This window comes from Cynocephalus volans, chromosome 9 (genome assembly GCF_027409185.1).
Source record: "Cynocephalus volans isolate mCynVol1 chromosome 9, mCynVol1.pri, whole genome shotgun sequence".
Classification (NCBI taxonomy): domain Eukaryota; kingdom Metazoa; phylum Chordata; class Mammalia; order Dermoptera; family Cynocephalidae; genus Cynocephalus; species Cynocephalus volans.
Window position 1 is genome coordinate 99,363,608 of NC_084468.1, and position 24,332 is coordinate 99,387,939.

Below are 24,332 nucleotides of genomic sequence, written 5' to 3' on the forward strand. Positions count from 1 at the left end.
TGTATACAAATTTCTTTCTACCATCCTCCTATTCTTGAAGAACAAATCCTACCTGTATTAGTCTGTTTCTGCTGCTTATAACAAAATACATGGAACTGGGTAATTTATAAAGAAAATGAAATTTATTGCTTACAGTTTCTGAAGCTGGGAAGTCCAAAGTGTAGGGAACATAGCTGGTAAAGGTCTTGGTGGTGGCAACAGTGACAGCAGGGTATCACGTTGCAAAAATGGCAGAGCAAAGAGAGACCTCCTCATTCACTCTCCTTTTAAAGCCTTCAGAATCACACCCCTGACCCCCATTATTAGTCCATTCACTACAGCACTGTGCAAGAATCTAATCACCTCTTTAAGGCCCCACCTTTCAATTACGTTAATAGGATTTCCCACCCTAAATCATTACAATGGGGATTAAGCTTCAGTGAGGCTGCAGGGGGTGGGCATCCAGTCTACAGCACCACCTATACTGCAGAATGGGCCACCCTGCATGTCACCTGATTCTGACTTTCTAGACACAGCCTATTGGATCAGGTGAGGACACCTACCTGCTCAACCTGGATTTGGAAGCAAGACACAGGCTAAAGTTGCAGGTCTTGTAGGTTTGGGGCCAGAGTCAAAGTATGCTCTCAGAAAGCCATGGTCAAGTGAGACTTATGGGAAACTGCAAAAATGATTTATACAAAAGAAGCCAGTAGTACAAAAGGAGAATTGGGCAGGTAAGTAAAAAAGCACTGAGCAAGAGTCTTTGTGTCTTCATGCAAAAAGAGAAAAACATAGTACCCTAATGAATTTCGCATTTCTCAGAGTCTTAGTTGAATAGTAATTGAGTTCTCTGACTTTCCCCTGTACCTCTACCTTTAATTAATATAGCTGGTGTGAGTTCCAGTTTTTATTTAGAGAACAGGAAAGTAACCCGATGGCATTTGATGCTCTTAATCCAAATTTATAGGTGAACATCAAATTTGTGCTAGTATCACCTCTTTTATTTCTAAAATTCAATGCTCTAGCAGTGGAAGAGTAGAATCTTATAGAAGTCTGGGCTATTTCTGTCAGTTCTGTCTTCATCTGGAAATTTCACGCCTTTTTTTTCTTTTAAATCGAGTACCTGCTAAGTAAGAATTTAGTTGGTCTATCTTTTTTTTGTTCCTTTCAAGACAGTTACTGAGGTACAGAAAAGGTAAAACAGAGTCATCATCATTGATTCTATCTCTTTATATGGATGATAGAAGAATTCTACTAAATAGCCACAGAGATGACCAAGTGACCAGGGCACACTCTAGCTGTTTTAACAGACACTGTGAAAACTGTTACACCATATCTGCGTGTTTTGTAAATATTGCCAACTTGTTGGTCATGCAACCAAATATACCAGTAGATGAAAGAATGCGATGAACATAACAAGTGTGATATTGCTTTTAGGTATTTTAAAGGCAGAAATTGTCATTCACCTTCCTTTTAGTCAGCTTATCTGCAGTACCTGGCAGAGTAGGTGCATATCAAGTATATTTGTTTAATGAAGAAATATTTCCAAGGACATAATTATGTATGCCTCAACTCCAGTTCTTCTCATTGTGTTTCCTAATATCCCTGACTGAATGAATGTTGTCTCTCCCCCAAACTCCTGGGTAACTCATAGCTTTTACCACTGTACAGTCTGGAAAATGAACGGTGTTTGACTTATCCTTTATTCCCAATGTTGCCAATAAAAGTATCAGCTCCCTAGTCCAAGGGATATAGTTGGAAAAAGTATTTTTAATATTACATGTTAAAAATACATCTTTTCCTAATAATAACCAAAAAACATGCAACTTGCCAAACTTTCTGGCTGGCACAAATAGTATAAAATGAGGAATGGGTAGGCAGCACATCAGATTTTCTTAGGAGTTTCCCTTTTCGAATTCATCAAAATGGAGCATTCATTTTAAGATGTTGAAAAAAACTGGGTTTTTTTGTAAAGCATTTAGTAGACTTCCATTATGTATTTGATGAACAGAATTTCTTATTTGGAGACAAAAACACAAACACTTTAAAACACAGGGAATAAAGAAGTACTTCATGCACCAAGATATGTTTTTGCTGGAAGAAAAAAAAATGTTCTTTTGTACATTAGATGTAATAATATCATTTTTCTCTAACAGTTTAGAATCTGAAAAAATTTCCTAATATTTAAAAATGACATCAGGAGTCCCATTAATTCTACCAGAAATCTCAAATTGATGAGAACAGCAGTCTGACTTCACAAAACAAAAAGGACTTGAGAGATGTCTGACAAATTTTTCATCTAGCCCCACAGATTCATTTTATATAAGAAAAATAGGGCTTAGAGAAATGATAATGTTAAATGTTTAGTCCTGGTTTGCTTTGAGACTGAAAATTAAATCTTTTCATTGTCAGTCAGCACTCTTTTCAATAAATCTTATTCTAATCTACCTATTGTAGAGTTCCCTATTAAGATTACAAAAATTCAATCCAACTGCTATTCTCTTACACATTTACCCATGGCTTAGAGAGAGTTGTGATATTTCTTTACTTCATTACAGGTATTCACTCAACACACATAATATAGATCTTTTCTGACATACAATTTCTGAAATACACATCACTAACAGAGAGTAGCAAAATTCGAGGGAACTTCAAAAAGTTCATGGAAAGATTCATATTATCTTTTAATTCTATTTTTCCACAAACTTTTTGAAGTAGCCTTGTATGTCACCCCCAAATATGCCACTTTGTCATAAGAATTCTTCTGAGCTGAAGGCAACTGACAAGAGAAAAATAGAAGAAAAGCTCCCCCTATTTGACTAAAAGCAGGACATAAATTTGTAAAGTTGTCCACCCTGTTCTCTCCAGGGAAGATGGGAGTAAATCACCAGAGACAACTCTGGACCCTTATTACCTTGGAGACTGCACCAGAAGAATCTATATAACAAACCTTGCTAAAACTAGCCCTTATCTGTCATTAGTTCCCCTCATATATTTACCTTCCCACAATTTGCTGCCCTAGAAACACAAAGTCCTTTTCTTTTGTTTTGTCACTTCTCTAAAAATTTATTGTATTTTTGTTAAGACAGTATACAAAAGCCTGAGTTCTAAACACCCCTTTGAGTTACTCATCTCTGAGTGTTCCTGTGTATATGCAAGATATACATGTTAATAAACTTCTGTTTGTTTTTCCCTTCTTAATCTGTCTTTTGTCAATCTAATTTACAGGGCCCTAGACAAAGAATTGAAGATGGGTAGGGGAAAAAGCTTTCCTCACCAACATGTATGTTCAGATGACTGCCTTTGTCAAGGCATTATTTCTCATCAGTCTTCGAAATGACTAGGTCTGCCTTATCTGCTTATGGCCAAATTTTCTGCCTGAAGGTCTCCCCTCAGGGATGACAATCTAGCTCCATTTCTTCACTTCTTGTCTTCCCTTAGTTTTCACATAAATCCACATCTCTGTAAACTTAGCCCCTCTTGCTTCCCAGAGCTGCTGAGGTGTGCCTGAAAACCCTGCTAGGCACAAACCTTGAGTAAGGATGATTTGAAAACATCAGGGCAGTTCATTATTTGCTTTCATGAAGGCCTTTCCCACTGATTCCTGATTCTATTTGCAAAAGTGATTACTAATGCTTTGTAGTTGGAAATGGTGGTCAGATACCTGAATTTAAAAATATAAATTTAAAATAGCAAGAAGAAACTATTTTTTTTTCCCCATGGAACTCATGGCCTCCTCTGTTGTGCTTTTTAGAAAATGAAAGTATTCCATTAGAAGAAGACTCAATGCGGCTGTAAAAATAGAATGTTCCATTAGACTCTGAATAGCTGACATTCCACAGGGAGTATGCACAAGAACCTTGCTGCCAAAACCATCATTGAAAGGAGGAACACAGGAACATTCCTTCTTTAGGAATTCAAGTAGCTCTTTTATCTTGAAATTGATTGGCTAAGTGGCTTCCAATTTTACTTTATGAGTATTTCATTGATATCTTTAAGACAATACTTTTCTTAGCCATATTTAAAATGTGCATTTTTCTAAAGCTACTTACTTTTTCTCTCCATAGATTACCACCACAACTATTACGTGATTTGGAGGAATTATATACTTACATGTTACGATCGCTTTTAAGTCATTGAAAATACACGCTCTTAACCATTGTTTTCCAATAGTCTCTAAAGTTGAGTACTTTACTGGATTGTGTTTAACTAGTTTATTAATCTCATTTATTGGCAAAGCATTTTGATAAGAACTGCTGACGACTCTCCTTCTTAAACTTTAAACACTAAAGAATAATTGCAAAGAGTGAGCTCTTCATTCTAGAGGCAGAAGTTCAGTTGCCTGACCCAGCATATTTTAAATTACTATGGTTCGTACGTAAACATTCACCCTCACAAGTCTCTTCACTTGGTTTCAGAGACATTTCTAACACAAACAAATATTATCACTACAGACATGATCCACTATAAAAGTTTATTTTGCTATTACTAACATGTTATATTAGCATGGTACATTTGTTACATTTATGAACCAATATTGATCTACTATTAACTCAGTTTTACTTCAGGGTTCCCTCTTTGTGTTGTACAGTTATGTGGGTTTTGCCAAACACATAATTTCTTGTTTTCACTATTACAGGGTCACACAGAATATTTTCACTGCGCTAAAAATCCTCTGTGCTCCTATGTGTGGCAGGAGTGGGGAGGGGTTATTATGGAAGAAAAAAAATCTTATGTCTTCATATAAATTGCTTTCTTTATATGCTTTTCACCAATTAAGTTGCTGAATTTAAAAAATGGTGCATAAAAAAGAAACTAATCTATATGATTTGTATCATTCCCTTAATTCAGTAAGAAATATAGAAATCTAAAATATTTGAAGTGTAGATATAAATAACTTGAACATAGGAAAATGGCATAGCAGAAAAGTCTAAGTTAACACTGAAGCAGCTGAAGGGGATCAGAATATGCCCCAAAATATGGCACTTGGGTGCAAGGGCTATTTTGAGCTAAAGGTAACTGAGAATCAACCGATGGAGGAAGAGTTCTCTGACCTCCCCTTATCTGCCTAAAAGCAGAGAATAAATTTCCCTCTGAGGAAGGTGCCCCATTTTCTGCCCCTATACCAGTGAGAGAGTAACTCATTAAAGACAGGGAGTCCATAGCAAGATAAGTTTGCATAAACAGATCTTACTAAAACAGATCTTACCTTCCATTAGTTGTCCCATATATTTACTAGTGACTTCTCCACAGTTTATCATCCCTTGAAGCCTAAATTCTCCTCCCTTGTTAAAAGGGTATATTAGCCACTAAGTCTAACTGTTCTTTGAGTTTCATATCTTTTCACTGAACTCCTGGGAATGCATATACATATTAATAAAAATTGTGTGCCTTTTCTACTGTTAATCTGCCTTTGGTTAGTTTAATTCACATTCCCCCAGTTACTCAACCTAAAAGGGTGGCAAAAAAGATTTTCTTCCCTAACAGAGCTTGATCAAACCTAATTCTGAATGATATTACTTAGGTAATGAAAATTAGCAAAAAGTGTTTTTTATTCCAGCATTCATCACAGCATAAAGGACATATCCCAATTTGTAATGCCATACCTTTATTTACATAGCAAAGGAGATGTGAGAAATTAAATCTTTTGTGACATAAAAACAGGTCTGATTCTAGAAAAAAAAAATAGAGTAGATGCATTTATCCCACTAAATACAGGAAAGAAAAAAAAAGTCCCTCTGCTCCAATCTCTGTCCAGCAATAAGGAGACACCCCCAAAGGGTGTCAATAAAGGCTAAGCAGGGAACCTGGGCTTCCACCCCCATTTGTCAGTAATAAGGTGGCATCTCCTTACTCCTGTTAGTGTGGTATAAGAGGAAGACTGCTAAAAAGAAGATTTAATCAAATCCAGAGTCTCATAAAATATTACCCAAAATGTCCAGGATATAATCCAAAATTATTCATCACAGAAAGAACCAGAAAAATCTCAATTTGAACAAGAAGACAATCACCAGACAGAAACACCAAGATGACAATGCTGTTGAAATAATTTGACAATAAATTTTAATCAACCATAATAAAAATGCTTCAAGTTAGCAAATATGAATACATTTGAAATGAATGAAAAAATAGGAAGTCTCAGCAAAAACCAGAAGATATAAAGAAGAACCAAAAGAAAACTTTAGAACTGAAAAATACAATAACTTAAATATAAAACTCGATGGATGAACAGAATGGAAAAAAACAGAGGAAAGAATCAGGCAATCAGTCTTGAAGACAGAACAATATAAATTAACCAATCTGAACATTAAGAAGATAGACTAGGGAGAAAAAAAAGAACAGAGCCTCAGAGACCTATGGGACTACAACAAAAAATCCAACATTCTTGTCATCAGAGTACCAAAAGGAGAGGAGAAAGGTGAGACTAAAAAAGTATTCAAGGAAACAATGTCTAAAAGTTTTCCAAGGTTAGCGACATAAACCTAAACATTCAAGAGGCTAAGCAAACCTCAAATAAAATAAACTCTGAGAAATCCAAGCCAAGACACATCATAGTCAAACTTGTGAAAACCAAAGACAAAGGAAAAATCTTTAAAGCACTTAGGGAGAAGTAACACCTTATCTTTAGGGGAAAAACAATAAGAATCACAGAAGATTTCTCATCAAAAAACCAAGGAATCCAGAAGAGAGTGACACAACTTTGAAAGAAAAGGACTGTCCAACCTAGAATTCTATATCTGGATAAAATAACATTCAGGAATGAAGGGAAAATCAAGACATTCTCAGAAAAAAGAAAACTAAGAATTTGTTGCTAGCATATCTACTCTAGGAGAATGGCCTAAGAAAGTTCAAAAGGAAATCATAAAAGAAGGAATCTTGGAACATCATGAAAGAAGAATGAATAACAGAAAAAGTAAAAATAAGAGCTCAGAGAAAGGATTGAAGAGGAAGGACTACTAGAACAAACTGCAGCCAAGTGAGCAAGCCATGGATGGGTTGTGACTACGGAAAGAAGCCTGTGTAGCAGGATTGTACATAAGCAGAACTTTAGTCACTATTCTACAGAATACACATGGATCACCAATACGGCAGGTATGCTTGGCTGCCTTTTCCACAGGCAAAACTCTCCTTCTTTCTTGATAGCAAAATCATGATTTAGTTCTTAGCCGGGCATCATACATGATTTAGGGGAGGTCAGTTCCTTCACCAGACCTACAGACTGAATTATGATTGATCAATGCCAATGTTGTAATTCCATTCCTTTTACCAATACCTGCTTTAGACATGGGCTTGAGAAGCAATTTTAAATAAGGATTCATTAACAGATCTCTTCTGAGAGACTCCTGAGAAAGGTTTTCCCCATAGGTAAAAATATACACAGTGGAATTACCATTCTCCTTTTTCTGCTTTTGGAAGTCACTGTGATACCTGAAAATGAGGCAGTCAACTTGAGACCATAAGGGGAGCTGAGCATGAAGACAAGCCACATACTACAAAAAACAGAAAAATTGAAAGAACATGGTTTCTTAATGACATGATTAAAGGGCTAAAGTATCCAAACCTAGTATTAACAACTACCTTTAGACTCATATTATGTGAAATAATTTTTTCTTATCTATTTTAAAACTTTTTGCAAACAAAACATTGAAATGCTAGAGAGTAATCCATGATGTAATTATACAACTGTTTCTCCATTACTGAATCCTTAAGTCATTTTATTTTCCTTTTCCCTCCCTATTATAAAGGATAATGCAATGAACATCTTCTAGCATAAAACTTTAACTAATTTAGGGTATACATTCCATGAACTTTGTTCTTAGAAGTGAAATTACCATGTCAAATGATCTGGATATTTTTGAGGCTCTTGGTAAGTAGTATTAAATTGATGTACAGAAAGTGTGTTCTTATTAATCTCCCAGCAACTATGTATGTGGACTGTTTTACTATATTCCTAACAAGAGTTATTATTTTCCCTTCATTTTTGTGGCTAGAACTTCAGTTTAAAAGCCCTGATGGGGGCTGGCGATTAACTCAGTTGGTTAAAGTGCAGCCTTGTAACATTAAGGTCAAGTGTTCAGATCCCCAAACTGGCCAGCCACCAAAAACAAACAAACAAACAAACAAACAAACAAACAAACAAACAAACAAACAAATAAATGTCCTGATTAGTTTAAATCAATCTTGGCAATCTCAATTTCTTCCTTGAATCTTCTTTTTACATAGGATAATGAATTACACATACTCTTTTAAAAAGTTCAGTGGAAAATTTTGCTTATGTCAGCCATTTTTGTACCACAAGGTAAAACTGAGAACAACTTATGATATCACAATGGACAATGCAAAGGGAAACAGACTTATAACTCTCACGTATGAAGATTCATTTATATTTTAAATAAAATATTGCTGAGTAGTCATTGCTTTTCAAAAGAATCAGAGTCAAATGTTACTTGAAGATCATTTTTAAAATATTATAGCATTAATATGTACTGTACAAATAGATAAATAATGTTTATTTCAAAATGGTCTTCTAATAGATTGCGAAATAAGCATGAAGTGTGTACTTACAAATCAAACACCAAGTAATGGAAGCTCTCTTCCGATATGCTGTCATGAAGTCGCACTAAAAAAAATAAAGGAAAAAGAGAAAAAGTTTGTATTTGTATTATATGTACACATGATCAACAACAAGTCAGACTTCTAATGGTCATCTGTCTCCTCACTGGATGTTAGCATCACTCTCTATTTTAGCCTCTGTTGATTCACTATCCTTTACAGCATGGCTTGGGTTCAGACAGACCCAAGGTTTGGGTTCTGGTTCTGATAATTATTAGCTATGTGATCTTAAGAAAATTACTTAACTTGTAATGATGTTAGTACCTATACTTCATAAAATGACTGAGATTAAATCAGACAATAAAAGTAAAATAATCCACATATTTCCAGTGAAATACTAAATAAATGTTAATGTTCATCATAATATATATCCGTATATCCAATGTCAGCAGGTTCTAGCAATTCTTCCACTTCCTTGCCATTCCCTTTGCTAGCATCCTAGTCCAAGCCTTTACCAAGTCCTGCCTTGATCAGTACAATAGAAAGCAAGAGGGATCATTTTTAGAGTCTAGTGGATGGTCTCCCTGCCTCTGCTCTCCCTTTTGTCTGAGAATTTCTGCATAGCACTCCCTGGCCAACCTGTCAAAACATTTTATGTTACTTTACTCAAGTCACCAAAATCCATTTACCAAGTCACTAGCTAAAAATGTACAGCTAGAACTTTTAACAAAATAATTTACTAGTTCCTCAAATTAATACTACTTTCAATTTTCCAATGAGTTAGGTTTTTACTGATAACTCTACCTGAAGCCAATGTTTCTCTCTTCTGAATTTAAAACTCAAATTGTGTACCTACACTAAACCATACATGTAAAACCTACATATTGCTTTTTCTGCTATTTATTTTTGCATAAGCACCCCCAATACCACTTCTCCCCACTTATCCCCCAGAGATGGTAAATTCTTCCTATTTATCCAAATCATTTGTGTGGTGGCTTGACCTTCACTTGAGGCAACAGAAGCCTGGGAAAGGAGCAAACTTGTAGGACACAACTGCTTTCACAAAAGTCACCACAAAAAAACTAATGATTTCTGCTATTTCTATTTCTGTCCTTAGTATGCTCCCCATGCAGTGATGACCACCACATAGCAAATGTGTATTCAGAAAAACATTTAGCTTATCACACAAAGTATAATCATTTATAGAGGAAGTCTGTAGTACACACGAAAATCTCAAGCTTATAGACTAAATAGAATTTCCATTCCTTACAATCCAATTCCATCCACTTTGATCTCATCCCTGGCCCACTATTAAAATATTTTCTGAATCCCTCCAGATATTTCTCCAAGGTGGAAAATGATAGACTTCTGCTTCACTCCTAGTTATAGATTATAATTTGTAAAATGTGGATTTTCCACTGTCATTAACATGAGGAAGAGGCATATAATGGAGGCTACTGGGAATGTGGCCAACACAGTTCAATTTCAGACCCTTTACTCTATTTGGCTTTTAAGTGCATGAAACGTAAACACACTGCAGTCTCCCTCTCCTTATCTAATTTATTTGTCATAGTGTCACCCTTGTATTCATGGATGCAGTGTATTTTATTTTTATTAACTAAATCTAATAACTTCCCCTTCTTCGGTATATAAAATTTCCTTCTCATCAATATTACCAAACAGAAACCTTATTTTTTAAGTCTTTGCATCTCACACAGAGACCTGGCACACAGTAGATGGTCTTTCACAAAAATCATTTTTGAACACTTATTATACCAGGCTTTCGCGCAAAAATTTTTACCAAAGCTCAGTATACCTGTACTTGTATATGTCTAAAATAAAATGATCGATGTGGAATTAATTTTCTTGTAATTTTAATTGGGTAAGGATTTTCTTCAATTTGCCACTATCAGAGATGCCTGATACCTTTGTTTAAACTTATGCTGCCAAAGAAAGTCAAGAGTTTGGTTTGAGGATATATCTTCTGCTCATGATCATTCAGCACAGTGAAGAAATCCATGTCATGGCTGATACCTCACCAGCTTTCTTGAATGACACAGTCTCAGAGATACCTCACTGAGCAGCTGTAACATGGTCTGTGTTCAAATGAGTTAAAATAATGGTATGGCTACTTAAAGAACTCATATAATTGTTCCAGAAAATAAGTTGGGTTCCCATGCTATCACAGTTAAAATCTAAAATAAAATTCACAAAGTGAGTAGAGGAAATCACCACTGCTTTCTTCCACTGTCTCAAGGTGAAAGCTTCAAGTGGAGGTGGGATCTGAGGTGTTTGGATCAGAGTTGTAGAACTGAACATAGGAGGATATTTCAAGTATAATCAGAGAAGCAGTAATAATTTCTGGTTACATGAGGAATAAAATTTTCTTAGTTTGATTACCACTATTTTATTAATACTTGTAAAATGATCATCATTTGGAAATGAATTATTCTTTGAAGAAGTCAAGAGTTTCTCAGGTGCAAGCCTGATAATCAAACATATAACACATAAGCATTTAGCCAGCAAGTATGTGACAATGTTTCAAGACAAGCCATCTGGCCAAGTTCACTCCTTCAATATCACACAATTCCAAAATTAGCAGTCTAACCAGCTATCTGACCATGTGAAATGAATATTGAATAAATGGTATTATTGATATAGCAGAAAATACCAACATCATCTTTACTTGGGATTAATATGTACACATTTCCTTCCTTCCTTTCTTCCTTCCTTCCTGTCATCCTCCCTAAGTCCTTCCACACTCTTTTAAAAATAAAGAACTGTAAAGAAAGAACTATAAGAACAAAACTACATTACGTGAAATCATAACAATTTCCTCTTACCAGCAAGATTACATAATGCAGTCTTTGCAGAGATACTCCATACATTTACAATTACTTCAAGGATGGGTGTGCTTCCCTTTAAAATTTTTAACTCTTCAACTATTATTCTCATGGTTGACGATATGCTTTACAGTCTGGAAGACAGTGTCTTACACAGCCACAGACACCATCTATTTCTCTTCAAACATTTTTTGTCAGGTAAAAGTACCACTCATTTCCCATCCTTTTTTTCTTTCTAACAGTTCATCGAAGGTTGAAAATTGTGTTTACTTTTACAAATGTCACATTAATTATCCCCTATAAATAACTGTCAATTCATTTTCATGCCAAAGGAATTACAGACGTTCTGTTCATCACAGCTGTTAGCCCAAGACTAACTGCACGGCCAGCCTTGCAAGCGCTGTGCTACTGCATGTTCAAGCATATTGCTCCACGTTCTTGCTGTGACTGCTCTCTCTTATTGTCATAAGCTGCACATTTGGGTGCACACAATTAGCTTAATTACAGTCATCCTTACAATGTTTTTAGAGAGAAATTTTTTTTTTTTTTTTTGTCTTTTTCGTGACTGGCACTTAGCCAGTGAGTGCACCGGCCATTCCTATATAAGATCCGAACCCGCGGCGGGAGCGTCGCGGCGCTCCCAGCGCTGCACTCTCCCGAGTGCGCCACGGGCTCGGCCCTTTAGAGAGAAATTTTATAGGAGATAATGAGAAAAGTATTTGAGGAAAAAGTTTATAATACATTTTGGCAGTCATTCTTTTCTGAAGTTTTCTCAAAGGTAAAATCAAGTCTATGAATAAATGAATTTTCATAAACTGAAACAGTGTAACAGTTCTTATCTGGAATAAACATTTAAATTCTAGAACTTTAAGTATGGGATTTAAAAGGGGCAAAAGGGCTTCTGAGACAAAAATGTTTCTAATGGTTACTTGACTCGTGGCCTAATTCATTTCTTCTCTCTTCTGCATATATTATCAATTTGGTAGTTTGCATTCAAATTATCAGAGGATCACTGTTTCTCTTCCTGTTCTATGATCTTGCATCATTTCACTGAAGTTTCTAGATAAGTATAAGTTCCACAAAGAAGGGGCCAAATAGGAGCATGGCCCTTGTATGATCTGAGAAAAGAAATTTTATTTAATATGATAGAAGTTTCCTATTTATTTTAATATTTCATTTTATTTAAGGGGTTATAAAAATATAATAAAATTTACAATTGTAGTGCTTACTAGGTCAGGCACAATGCAAATAGTTTTTGCCAGAGTTATTTTATTTAATATACACAAGCACCATGAGGATACTTTGCCACTGCCTTTTATAAATGAATATGCATAGCCTTAGAGACATTAAGAAAAATTCCAGGTTAATAGCTAGTAATTGGCCAGGCTAGGATCAAAATCAAGAGCTGGATGATTCCAAAGACCTTGCTCTTACTCAGAATACTATATGGACTCCCTAAAATACATTTGTCAGCAAATTACTCCCCAAATACTTTGTAGAGTCTAAATTGGTTTGTCAGGGTAAAATAATATTGAAAAGATAATAAAAGAGGGGAAGATAGTTATGGCGACTAGAGAATGAAAAGCAGTGCTAAGTAAAAAATTATTTCCACAAAAAGAGAAAACCATTTTTAGCGTCAGTTTAAAATGCAATGCTGTAATCTTAGGGATGCAGAAACAGGGAATGTCTAAGATACAAAGTACATAGTTCCTAAATCCCTAGAAAATTAATTCTCCACTTCAAATTAGGAATAGGAGAATTTCCAGTAACTGGGCTATTTTACCTGATAGGACAATTAATGTCCTAAAAATCTGAATAAGTAAAAGAATCTTAGAAACTTACACAACATATAAAATATCATAAATTTAAATTTAATTACTTCATTTTCAAAAATTAACATTTCCATATTATGGATAAGCAAGCAAGGGAGAAGAGGGAAAACAGTTGAAGAATAAAACTCTAATTAGAAGCCATGTCAAAATTGTTTGTCAGGTACAGCTTATTAGGTAACCTTACCCATTTTGTTGACACATATACTAGGAACATTTCTACCAAAAGGAAGCATACATACTCTTTCATGGAGATTCATTATCTTTCAAAAAAGGCTAACAGGATACAAATCCCTCATTTCAATTTTAGTAATACTTCCTTATCCCTCCACTTCCTAATAGTGTCCCCCACTAAATAACATCAAGGTTGTTGATTATAATTTTGTTAAATTATTTATACACATATTATTTGGTTCAAATTATACTGATTCTTACTCTTCTTTCCAACACAAACTCACTACCTGTTGTTCTCCACTAACATTTATTACGGTGATGTGCCAGTCAATTACATTGCTGGACCCCAGCAGACTAGTCTAGCAATATTCATGTCCCTGTGTGGTCCTCTCCCACACCTCCTCTGGGCTTGGCTAGGTGATTTGCTTTGAGTGATTAGCATGTGTAATGCAAGCAATGCCTTAATAAACTCTATGTCAGAGCTGTCCTCTTGAAACCCACCTGCTGTGCTAAAAGAAAAGTTCAGGTTAGATTACTGAACGACAGGAGGCCATATGGAGAGAAACCCTAGAGGATGAGAGGTCCTCCTGACATCCCGTCACTGGCAGAGCTCATAGCTGAATGCAACTGCATGAATGACCTCAGTTACACCATGTAAGCTGAACAACCATCTGACTGAACCCAGTCAACTCATAGAATCATCACAAGCAATAAACTGATGCTGTTTAAAGCAACTAAATTTAGTATAGACATTGTTAGCCAACAACAGACAAATAAACAGGAAAGAATCTGAAATGTGTGACTGACCGTATTGTCCTCAAATAATTCTTTCAATACTGTAAGTAATTTTAGCAGAAAAAGAATGAATCTGACCTAAAAAACATGAAAGATTTAATACAAATATCTAAAATGAACATGGTAAGGCAATGCTGCCAATGTTGTCATAGTACTAATAAAGTAATTCATACAGGACAGCTTGTATTGCATCCTCATAATCACTATTTGTCAGCTCTGAGCAGTAGTCCTGGTTATAAATAAGGCAGATTCTGCATTCTTAGCTTTGCTATGTTGCAAGGACTGAGGTAGTTGGATTTAATTCACATATTGGCATGTAAAAACGGCAGCTTGTAAGTCAGATCCTTTTTATATTCCCATCAGTAGTTAATTATAATTCACAGCTAGAGCAAGCACTAGCCAAGTTAGGTCATGCAATGAGCCAAGCCTTCCCCAATAAAGGGATGTCAGCATCGAGTTAATTTGTAAATTTAAAAAAAAATTATACTAGTATAGAACATTTTAGCAGTCAAATGGCATCACTCTAGAGAGAAATTTCAGCTCAATCATTACTATGGGTTCTTTTGTGACAAAGCTGGTCATTTCTAGAGAGAAAACTTTTCAAATAGAAAGAAAACACAGAGGCACTAAAAACCAAATTCAAAATCAAACTAACATGTCTAGAAAACTGAAGGCAAATCTGCATATGTGCTTTGTTCCCCTTAATCTATATTCCTATAATACGAGTAACAGTTAATAAAACAACACCATTTGTTTATTATCTTCCCAGTATAAAATATTTTAACAAGTTGAGTACATTAAAAATATATGCTCTCTGTTTTTTTGAAATATAGATCCATGTATATTGTTCATTTTATTTAAACTGAGTAGAAATATATCCAGATATATTAGATATATATAGGCATATAGATATTCATGGTTTTTGTTGTTAAAGTCAATAGTCATATATAGCATTTACACTTTGATTTTCTTTGCTTGTCTTAACATGACACTTTTAAAATTTGGGCATAAAATATCTGCAAGTTAGATTTAGCTGGCTAAAACAAATAAACTGGTCAGGCACAGAAGTCATCGTCTATTGTAATTTTAGATATTTGAACACACAAATACCTACAATTACATAAAAATATAAGGGAATTGTATTTCATAATTACATACTAATTATTACATAAGGTATATGTATTTCAACAAAATATTTAACAATATACCCCATCAATAAATGCCAAATAAGCCATTATTCATTATTCAAAAATTAAAATAACTTCTATATCAGAAATAAATATTTCAAGTATTTTTCCTATAGTGACAAGAAAATCTACTTTTTTACTACTAGGCTAGCTCTCGCTGAGTGACAAAATGCCACCAAACTCAATGGCTTAAAAAACTAAACAATCATTTTGTAGTGATAAAAAGAAAGAAATTCTACTCTTTAAATTTTATGATATCTAACATTAAATTAAATTTAAAAGCAATTCACTGCTTATATTTAGGAATAAGGAATAAAAATTAAACACTTTTTGAAATAAATCCAATTATTACATGAAAACTCAGTGGTGAATGCCATCCATATTAATTTAAAAACTATACTAAAAGTACACAAAATAAATCATTGGATCCCAAGATCAGTCCTGAAGATCAAAGCATATCAATTCTGCTGACTATATTCTCCATCCTAACCTCAAATTCCCACCCTATTCCTGATTCAAGAGTAAAAGCCAAGTTTAGATTACCTTCAATATCTATAAAATCTATAGGATCAAGTTAGTAACATTAAGGAATGACTAGAAGCGAGTTATATCTTCTAAGAGGTCAGAGCTAGTTACAAGCCCAGATATTCGACAGGGCTTCTGCTGGTCCAAGTATTTATTACTTGGGAGAATTTCAATGTGGGAGGAGGACAGAAGGTGAAGAGATATGATCAGTAACTGTTGATTACACGGTTATCAGCCAATCACATGATACCAGGAACAGCATTTGTGAACAGTTCTTTTGCTTGAAAGAAAAAAGACACAAATGGCTAAATATAGGATCACAGAGATGGTTAAAGAAATGGAAAAGTAAATAGATAATTCATTTAATACCTTGTCCTGATCATTTTTAATAAAATATGTATGTAAAGGGAAATTAAATTATAGACTTAGTAATATGTAATATCTGGAAATGTTCTTTTTTTCTTTGAAAAGTAAGTTGAGATTATCCTGTTACATATTTTAATTGCACAATTCTATTACATTTATTATAATTTTTCTTTGAAAAATGATTTCATTTCTTAGAAAAGTTAGTTCTCATTTCAAGTTTCCTTTATTTAGAAAAATCTTTCCTCTTTCAATTTTGCATGAATAGCATTTAATTTATGTATTTCAATCAATGCTTCCAACTTTCTTTGTTTCCTTTTCTCTTGCTTTATTTTTTTGTTATTACATTTTCCATTATTTATGCCAAGCTAATCAGTGATCTCTCATGGATGTCCTTAACCATTAGGAACATACAAAAAGGAAGAGGGACTGCTCTTCTGATTTATCTCACCATATTCTCTGAACCATATCAGAAGTTTTGATGAGTATGGGAGAAGTAAGGGAAGACAGACAATGCTATATGGAAAAGTAAAAGTATTCCTGAAGTGGCAAATCCCTTGCTGATGAAAAGATGTTACTTCTGCAATGAAAAATAGAGCAAAAATTTTTTTAAAAAGGAAACAATAACAACAACAATAAAATAGAACATAGTAACTATTTCTTTGTGAAACTTTTACTTGAGTCATATCTATCTATCTATATGAGTATATATATGAATATAATGCATTGGGTCATAACATAAATTCTTATTTTTAACTCTAGGTCACAGTTAAAAATACTTGATAGGCACTGTATGAGATGATCCTTTAAGAGGATCCTACAAAGTCTTTTACAACTGTAAGTTTATATTTCTACATTCCTGGATGATTAACGCTAATAAACAATACAGAAAATAAAACAGTTATTACCAATATAGAGTTGAATGTGACCCCCTAAGTGCGAGACATTTCCTTTTCAACATTCCAATGAATTAAAGTTTAAAACACACTTCATTTTATTCTAGAATTGTTTTTAATGAAACACTAGAGAGAAATCTTAACACATTTATCTTGCCAAATTAAAAATATGCTTTCTTCAAAAAATTAACTGAGCAAGTGAGTTGCTTTTCTGACACTAGGCTTGGAGAATAGAGAATGGAAAAACTTATTAGATCATGCTTTCTTTGTAACTTACTATCATACCATCTTAACACTTGCAACTGAATTTTCCCTAGACACTCACCAGCCCAAATTCTTTAATCTTTCAAACCCTTTTTACAAAATTCATTTCTTGCATAAAGAAGATTCCCAAACTTGATTTGTCCTATAAGCAGGAAATAAGTGAGTTTAAAATTGTACTAAAATGATAAGAAATGCAATATAAAACTGTAGCTAGTAGCTATATGAGGGTACTTCAAAAAGTTCATAGAAAGATATACATTATCTTTTAATTCTATTTTTCCACTAACTTTTTGAAGTACCCTCATATTACATTATCCAATAACATTTTTCTCTGTATAACTATTTTTATGCTGAAAGCACTTAAAGATATCAGTTTTTCCCCACTCCGGATTATATATACTAACAAAGAACATTTTAAAAAATTCTGTAATCTTCAGCTCACAATCGAGGAATAACTTGAAAGCTATTTATGAATTTATGTATGAATTAGATGTCATTGGAATAATAAAGGATATTGATAAATATAGCTGCAGACACTGTAAAACCAGTCTGCCTCTGTCGGGTACCTGGTAACATGTTTTACTTAAGTCTTCAATAGAACAGTTTGGCCTAAGTGAATGATTTTTTTAAAGTAAGGAGTAATTGTCCATTTATCATGAAATCAAGGAAGTGATAATGAATGTCAGACATCTCAAACATCGGTGCATTTGCTCATCTCATGGACATCTCCAACCAAACAATCTCAAAACACTGATGATCTTCCCTATAAAACTGCTCTATCCATGGTCTTCCATCTTTTTACTTGCTCAGGATAAAAGCCTCAGTGTAATTCTTCACTCCTTTCTGTGAAAGCAAAATCCAATCTGGAAGCAAATCCTTCAAAATATATATCAGGGAGGAAATATATGTATATGTATTTGAATTTGACCACTTTCCACCTCCTCTACTGTTACCAGCCTGCTCCATGGCATATTTCAGTAATCTCCTATTTCATTTATGTGGCTTTACCCTGCCCTCTCACTGCCTTTGACACAGCAGCAGAACAATCCAGTTAAAACTTCAATTTGTTTATTGCCCCTCTGCTTAGAACCCTCCAATTGCTCTTCACTGCCTGAGTGAAAGCCAAAATCTTATTCACAGCCTAAAAGCATCTCCCCCTCAACCCCCCACTCATCTCCCGAGCCTCTTCTCCTACAACTTTTCCTCTGGCCCACTGTGCTCCAACCAAACTGGTCTCAATGCTGCTTCTGGAGAACTCCAGGCAAGCTCCTGCCTGGCTGGGATTCTTTTCCCCCAGATACTCACATGGCTTGCTATCTCATTTCTTTCACATCCCTACTCAGCTTTTCAGGGTACCTGTTTTTGTCAATAAAATTTTATTGGAACATGGCCACATCCATTTATTTATGTATTCTCAATGGCTGCTTTCAAGCTAGGACTGCAGTGTTTAGTAGTTGCAACAAAGACCTATGGCCTGGAAACTGAAAATATTTACTGTTCGGCCCTTTACAAAAAAGTCTGTTGACCGCTGGAGTAGAAGACAAGATTGTTGAAAGAGAGAGGATAGCCTGTGAGAGGCCAGAGTTTGGTATGGATATATGCTGCTAATTAAAGCCATGAAGAAAGTAGAGGTAGGGAGGAGAGAATATAATAAGTCAGTTACTGTATAAGAAAACAGATGAGGGGAAGTACCAAGAAAATGGTAGAAAACTGCTGCATTAAAAAGTGTAGGGTATTATAATCTCAGCAAATGTATTTCACAGATGGGGTGGTAGAAGGAAGGAGATGGGGGATGTTGAGGGAAGAAGTGTTATCAGTGGTCTTACAAAATCGTCAAGACCAAGAAAACACCTACCCACCCCCAGGTTCAGAGACATGTATAGGCCAGAGGAAACAACCAACACTTTCCAATGCTGCAGGTAAAGCAGCACACTCCAGAGAAAACATGGCTGCAGTCAGCACAAGGAGAAGAAATGAACAGAGACTATTAGAGAACAGGGGGCAGACTGCAAATATAATGACATTGGATTTACTATTGTATAACTAAATGAAAAAAGAAAACTGATAAAAGGGGCTAAAAGTTATCAATTTTCTCACAGTCTAGGTATTAATCCAATGTTTGCCCAAATTGTTGAAGATAAGCAAATATATTAATTTTTAAAGACCAAATTTAAATATGAGTTTCTGTCATCTTATTACTATCATAGTTCTGAGGGATTCTAGATCTTATTAAAGTGTTATTGTGATTTTAAATGCTTATACATATCTCCTGTATTTATAGCACCTAAATTACTTACAGAACAACAAATAGTTACTCTGACTATATTAATTCATATTATAAAGATTTTAACACCTTCAGACTAGGTTTGAATGTTTATTTTAATTAAGTTTTTCTTCATGGTTCTCCCTTGCCAGGTGGAAATATTATAAAAATAAATAAAGAAGATACATTGCTTACTTGTTCTCAATGAAAACACCTACATGACATTAATTCTTTTTTTGATGGAAATTGGTTTTGCCATCTCTACTCTTTTTATTTTTTTAAGCCACTCAAATTTAACAGTGGGCTATCTCTACTCTTAAGCAAACTATTTTGTCACACTTTCCTTCAATCCTGAACAAAAAATATTAGTAGAAAATATATTTCAGTATTTTTGGTAAATATTTTTACATATATTTATATATTTTTTATAATTTATATTTATGTATTTTATATACATTTATATATATATATATATATATATATATATATTTTTTTTTTTTTTTGGCAGCTGGCCATTATAGGGATGGAACCCTGGACCTTGATGTTAGCAGCACCATGCTCAAACCAACTGAGCTAACTGGCCAGCCCCATACCTCTACATTTTTGACTAGAGTCTTCATTCAGAAATTCTAAGACAATGGGATAAATGTTTAAGGAGTTTTACAAATGGTTATATCTAAGATATTTAGGAAGAAAGAGCACAGCATCTGTAAGAAATAAAGTTCTTGAATTGGCTCCTTCATTCAGTCACTTAGGAAATTTTCTTCAATGCTGTTTGCAGGGGATATACTGTGAACAAGTCAATGGTGGTCTCAGCACTCATACTGTCACTGGGACAAAATCCCCTTACTAATTTTATGATTCTGTAGTCTAGATTATTGGATTCACAGCTAAACCATATCCCAATAGTTCCATTTTATAGTATTCTCATTATCCATGCCTATAAGAACACAAGAACACATCATGACTATGTGGCAAGAAATCTAAACAAGTCATGGGTTATAACTAAATGCATTATAAAATGTCTTCATCTACATGAGGCTACTCAATCAACAGTCTTGACCTGGTTAGTCTGGTTAGTGAACCAGCTAATTTCATCAAACAACATATTTCCATGACTTGCTATTGAGAAAATTGAACAAATTGTTTAAACTGAAGACAAATTTTTGGGTAAACAACCATTTCACATGGACTGTGATGGCCTGCCTCAAATCCCTCACCCACAAGGCAGCCATCCTTTCAAAATAGAAATCTGATTACATCTCTTTGCCCAGCGTAAAATTCTTTGATGTTTCCTATTGGTTTTAGTGTTAAGAAGCAAACTCCTTAACATGACCCATTTATCATCCAAACTGGATGAGAGTAAAAGAGGGTAACTAATTTTCATACCAGTAAACCAGGATGGTCCCTGGAAAAGAGGCTCCTGTGGTCTAGGCCCTACCTCTTTAACTTCCTTTACGTTTCCCCCACTCTTTCCCCTCCAGTTCCCTCCAACACCAGCGGTCCTCTTTCAGTCTGGGGTGCTCTGAGTTCCCTCCTGCAACAAGCCAAACCTCCAGGGCTGATTCCCTGGCTAGGCATTCTCTTTCCTCCCCTCCAGGTAAACCCCTTTCTGTTCTTCAGAACTTACACGAAACATCACTTCCTCAGAAGAGTCCCCTCTGGACCTCCAAACAAACTCTCATAGCACTGCCCATCCCTCCTTCACACACCTGGAAACACTTGAAATAATACCTTTGACTGTATGATCATTTGATTAACAGTGTCTTCCCCACTTATCTCCTTGATTCGATTCATACACCCCTACTAAATAATTTCACAGCATCAGACACCTCTGTTAAGTGGTGTCAAAACCTAAAATGGACAAAAGAACAAATACATGTCCCTTGATTGTCATAACAGAACACTAACTAGCTCACCCAAGGATTACCTACTTCTCCAAGATAGGTATCTTTGTTTTGTCTTATTACTTACTATGGATTAGGCTCTAATCAGGAGTCTGCAAACCTAGGCCTGGGTCAAATAGGGACAGATGTCTGTTTTTGTGAAGCCCATGAACATGAGAATGGTTTTTACATATTTAAGAAACTCTAAAAAAACAAAAAACAAAGCAAAGGAAAACAAAACAAACAAGCAAACACAAAGGATATATGACAGAGATCTTACATGGCCCACAAAGCCTAAAATTTTTACTACTTTACAGAAAAGGTTTGCCAACCTCTGGATTAAGGTATTTCACTTGTAGAAAACTGATGGCAGTATAAATCATTCTCAAAGGTTATAGTTTTATTGCCTATAGAGCAATAACCAGTTTAGTTTTGTAGCAATCACATTCTAGCATTCTTTCTTTCAGGGACTATAATATCTCTGTTGCTCATACTTTTTTGAACTGGCTTTACCATCCTGCTAGTTCCCTCATTAATTTGTTAAGTGAATCTTTGACTATAGATAAGAAAGATGATATGCCTCTCTCTCTATATATATGTATATATACCTATGTATAATGATTTAACTGGTAAATAGTATCACATTATATGGATGTACTATGATCTACTTAACAAGTTTCCTATAGAAGGACATTTGGATTGTTCTCAGTCTTTTGTTCTTCAGCCCTGTTGCTATCACTCACCCTTAGGGAGCTTCTCATTGCTTATTAAATATATGTACAACACAGGAGCCAGAATTTCAAGGCCTTCTTCAATCCAGAAGTATTTAACTGATACTGTTGTTTGGACTTCATACTGCAGGCAAACAGGGCTTCATGCTGTTCCCTAAGGGATTTGCCCTTTTTAACCTCTGAGACCCAGGAGCTTCCTTTCCTAGAATGCTATCCACTCCAGTCTGTACTACAGAAACCCCATCTAGCCTTGAAGCTCAAAAGGCAGCTGCTCATGATGCATGGGCTCCACATGGACTCTCCTTCCTTGATTATCTACAGTCCTTTGAGCCTTACTTCAAATAAATTTAAGAAAAAGGCAAAGTAAAAATTAGCCATTGAAGAAAAAATAGTAAACTCAATCAATCTTGAATAAGTTTAACCATCTAAGAAGTAACACATCCTAAAATTTGTTTGATATATAACAAGGTGAAGAAAAATCAGAAATAACGTCAAGTTTCCATCCACAGGCAAGGTGTACCATGGAATCATGCTTTGAATATAACTGTACAAACAAACAAACAGAATACTGAATCTTTCCAATCACTCTGTAACATGCCTGGTATAAGATAATGACATTTTTGATAACTGGCAAAAAAAAAAAAGGAAAACAGAAAATAAGATTTTCTGTTGTCCTTGTGTGCCTTAATCAGTTAAAATGAACATTCTTGCTTACTTGGTAGAAAAGTTGGCTACAATTCTTTGCCCTGACTTATATATATATATATGCACACATACACACACATATAAATAAATAAATAAATAGATAGATAGATAGAGAGAGAGAGAGAGAGAGAGAGAGAGAGAGAGAGAGAGAGCGCAACATTGTTCTTAATTTGCTTTCCAATGTGAACTTTCATACAAGTGAGACAACACATTGAGTAGTCCCCATGGTTGCGCCCCATAAGGTATTGTGCTCCTTGAAAACTGGTGCTATATTTCTGGTGTCTGCATTCACTGTGACTAGCATATCCTGGCATACATGAGAAACTGGGTAAATGTTTGTCTAAGACAAGACTGGATTCTGGCACCAATATATCAGTAGGTTGCTTTAGGCTGAGCCAGTCTCCTGAACCAAATCATCTCTTGGTGAATGATAAGTCCACACTTCTGTAATTGCAAAATGAATGGAAAAGCAAAGTTTGGACATGTGGTGACTGATAATCAACACTCAGGTACCCGAAGAATTGCCAAGAAAGCTGACTTTCAACTTCCTACAAAGAAAAACTAACACGTTCTCTTAGCTTCAATAATACTTATCAAACCCTGCCATGTCCTGAAGTTTTGTATATGTCCTTGATAAAAGCAAAGTCCTCTCTTCTCTCTGATCAAGCACATGGAATAATGAGGAAGAGACCACCTGCCTAGTCACCAGATGTCTGGTGATCAATGTAGCAGACACTGGAGGTTGTAACAGGATCAGATTTATCTTCTAGTTATTTGTACATGCCTTCTTTAATCCATGCAATGTTGAAGACAGGGAGCAGGTACTCAAAAAACATTTGTTGGTAATGAATTCATTATTCTTTCAGTAAATATTTATTGAGTTCCTACACTGTGCAAAGTACTATAGGTACTAAGAATAAAGCAGGGAATTAAATAATGTGACTGACCTTACAAATTGTATATTCAAATGTGGGAAAACTGGTCATTGTCAAACAAATAGGTAAATATTTCTCTCACGTAAGAGAGTGATAAGTGCTCTGAAAAACAGTAAAGCAGGATAAGAGGGAACTGAGTACCAGGAGAAGAGAGAGGACGGGTGTAAGGAAAAAATATCACTGATAAGGTAAATTTTAATGGGAGAAGAGAAGGAAATGAATAGAGCAAGCCATGGGATGCCTCAGGAAAGATCAGATGAAGGACAGAGGGAATAGGTACAAAGGTCCTAAGGCAAGACTATACCTGATCTGTTTGAGAAACAGTGCGATGCAGCAGAGTGAACAAGGGAGAGGGCAGCAGGCGATGAGGTCAGAAGTTTGAGTATGAGTGTGTGTGGGAGGCT

At 35.0% G+C, this 24,332-nt stretch overlaps 1 protein-coding gene across 10 annotated transcripts in view; it reads right to left on the reverse strand.

The window, feature by feature from the left end:
- Positions 1-24,332, reverse strand: part of CAMK2D (calcium/calmodulin dependent protein kinase II delta) — a 290,657-nt gene that overhangs the window by 134,951 nt on the left and 131,374 nt on the right. For all 10 annotated transcript variants that reach the window (XM_063107301.1, XM_063107302.1, XM_063107299.1 and 7 more), the window contains exon 4: positions 8,545-8,599. In XM_063107301.1, the coding sequence (XP_062963371.1) occupies positions 8,545-8,599 (55 nt within the window). The remainder of the gene's footprint in view (positions 1-8,544; positions 8,600-24,332) is intronic.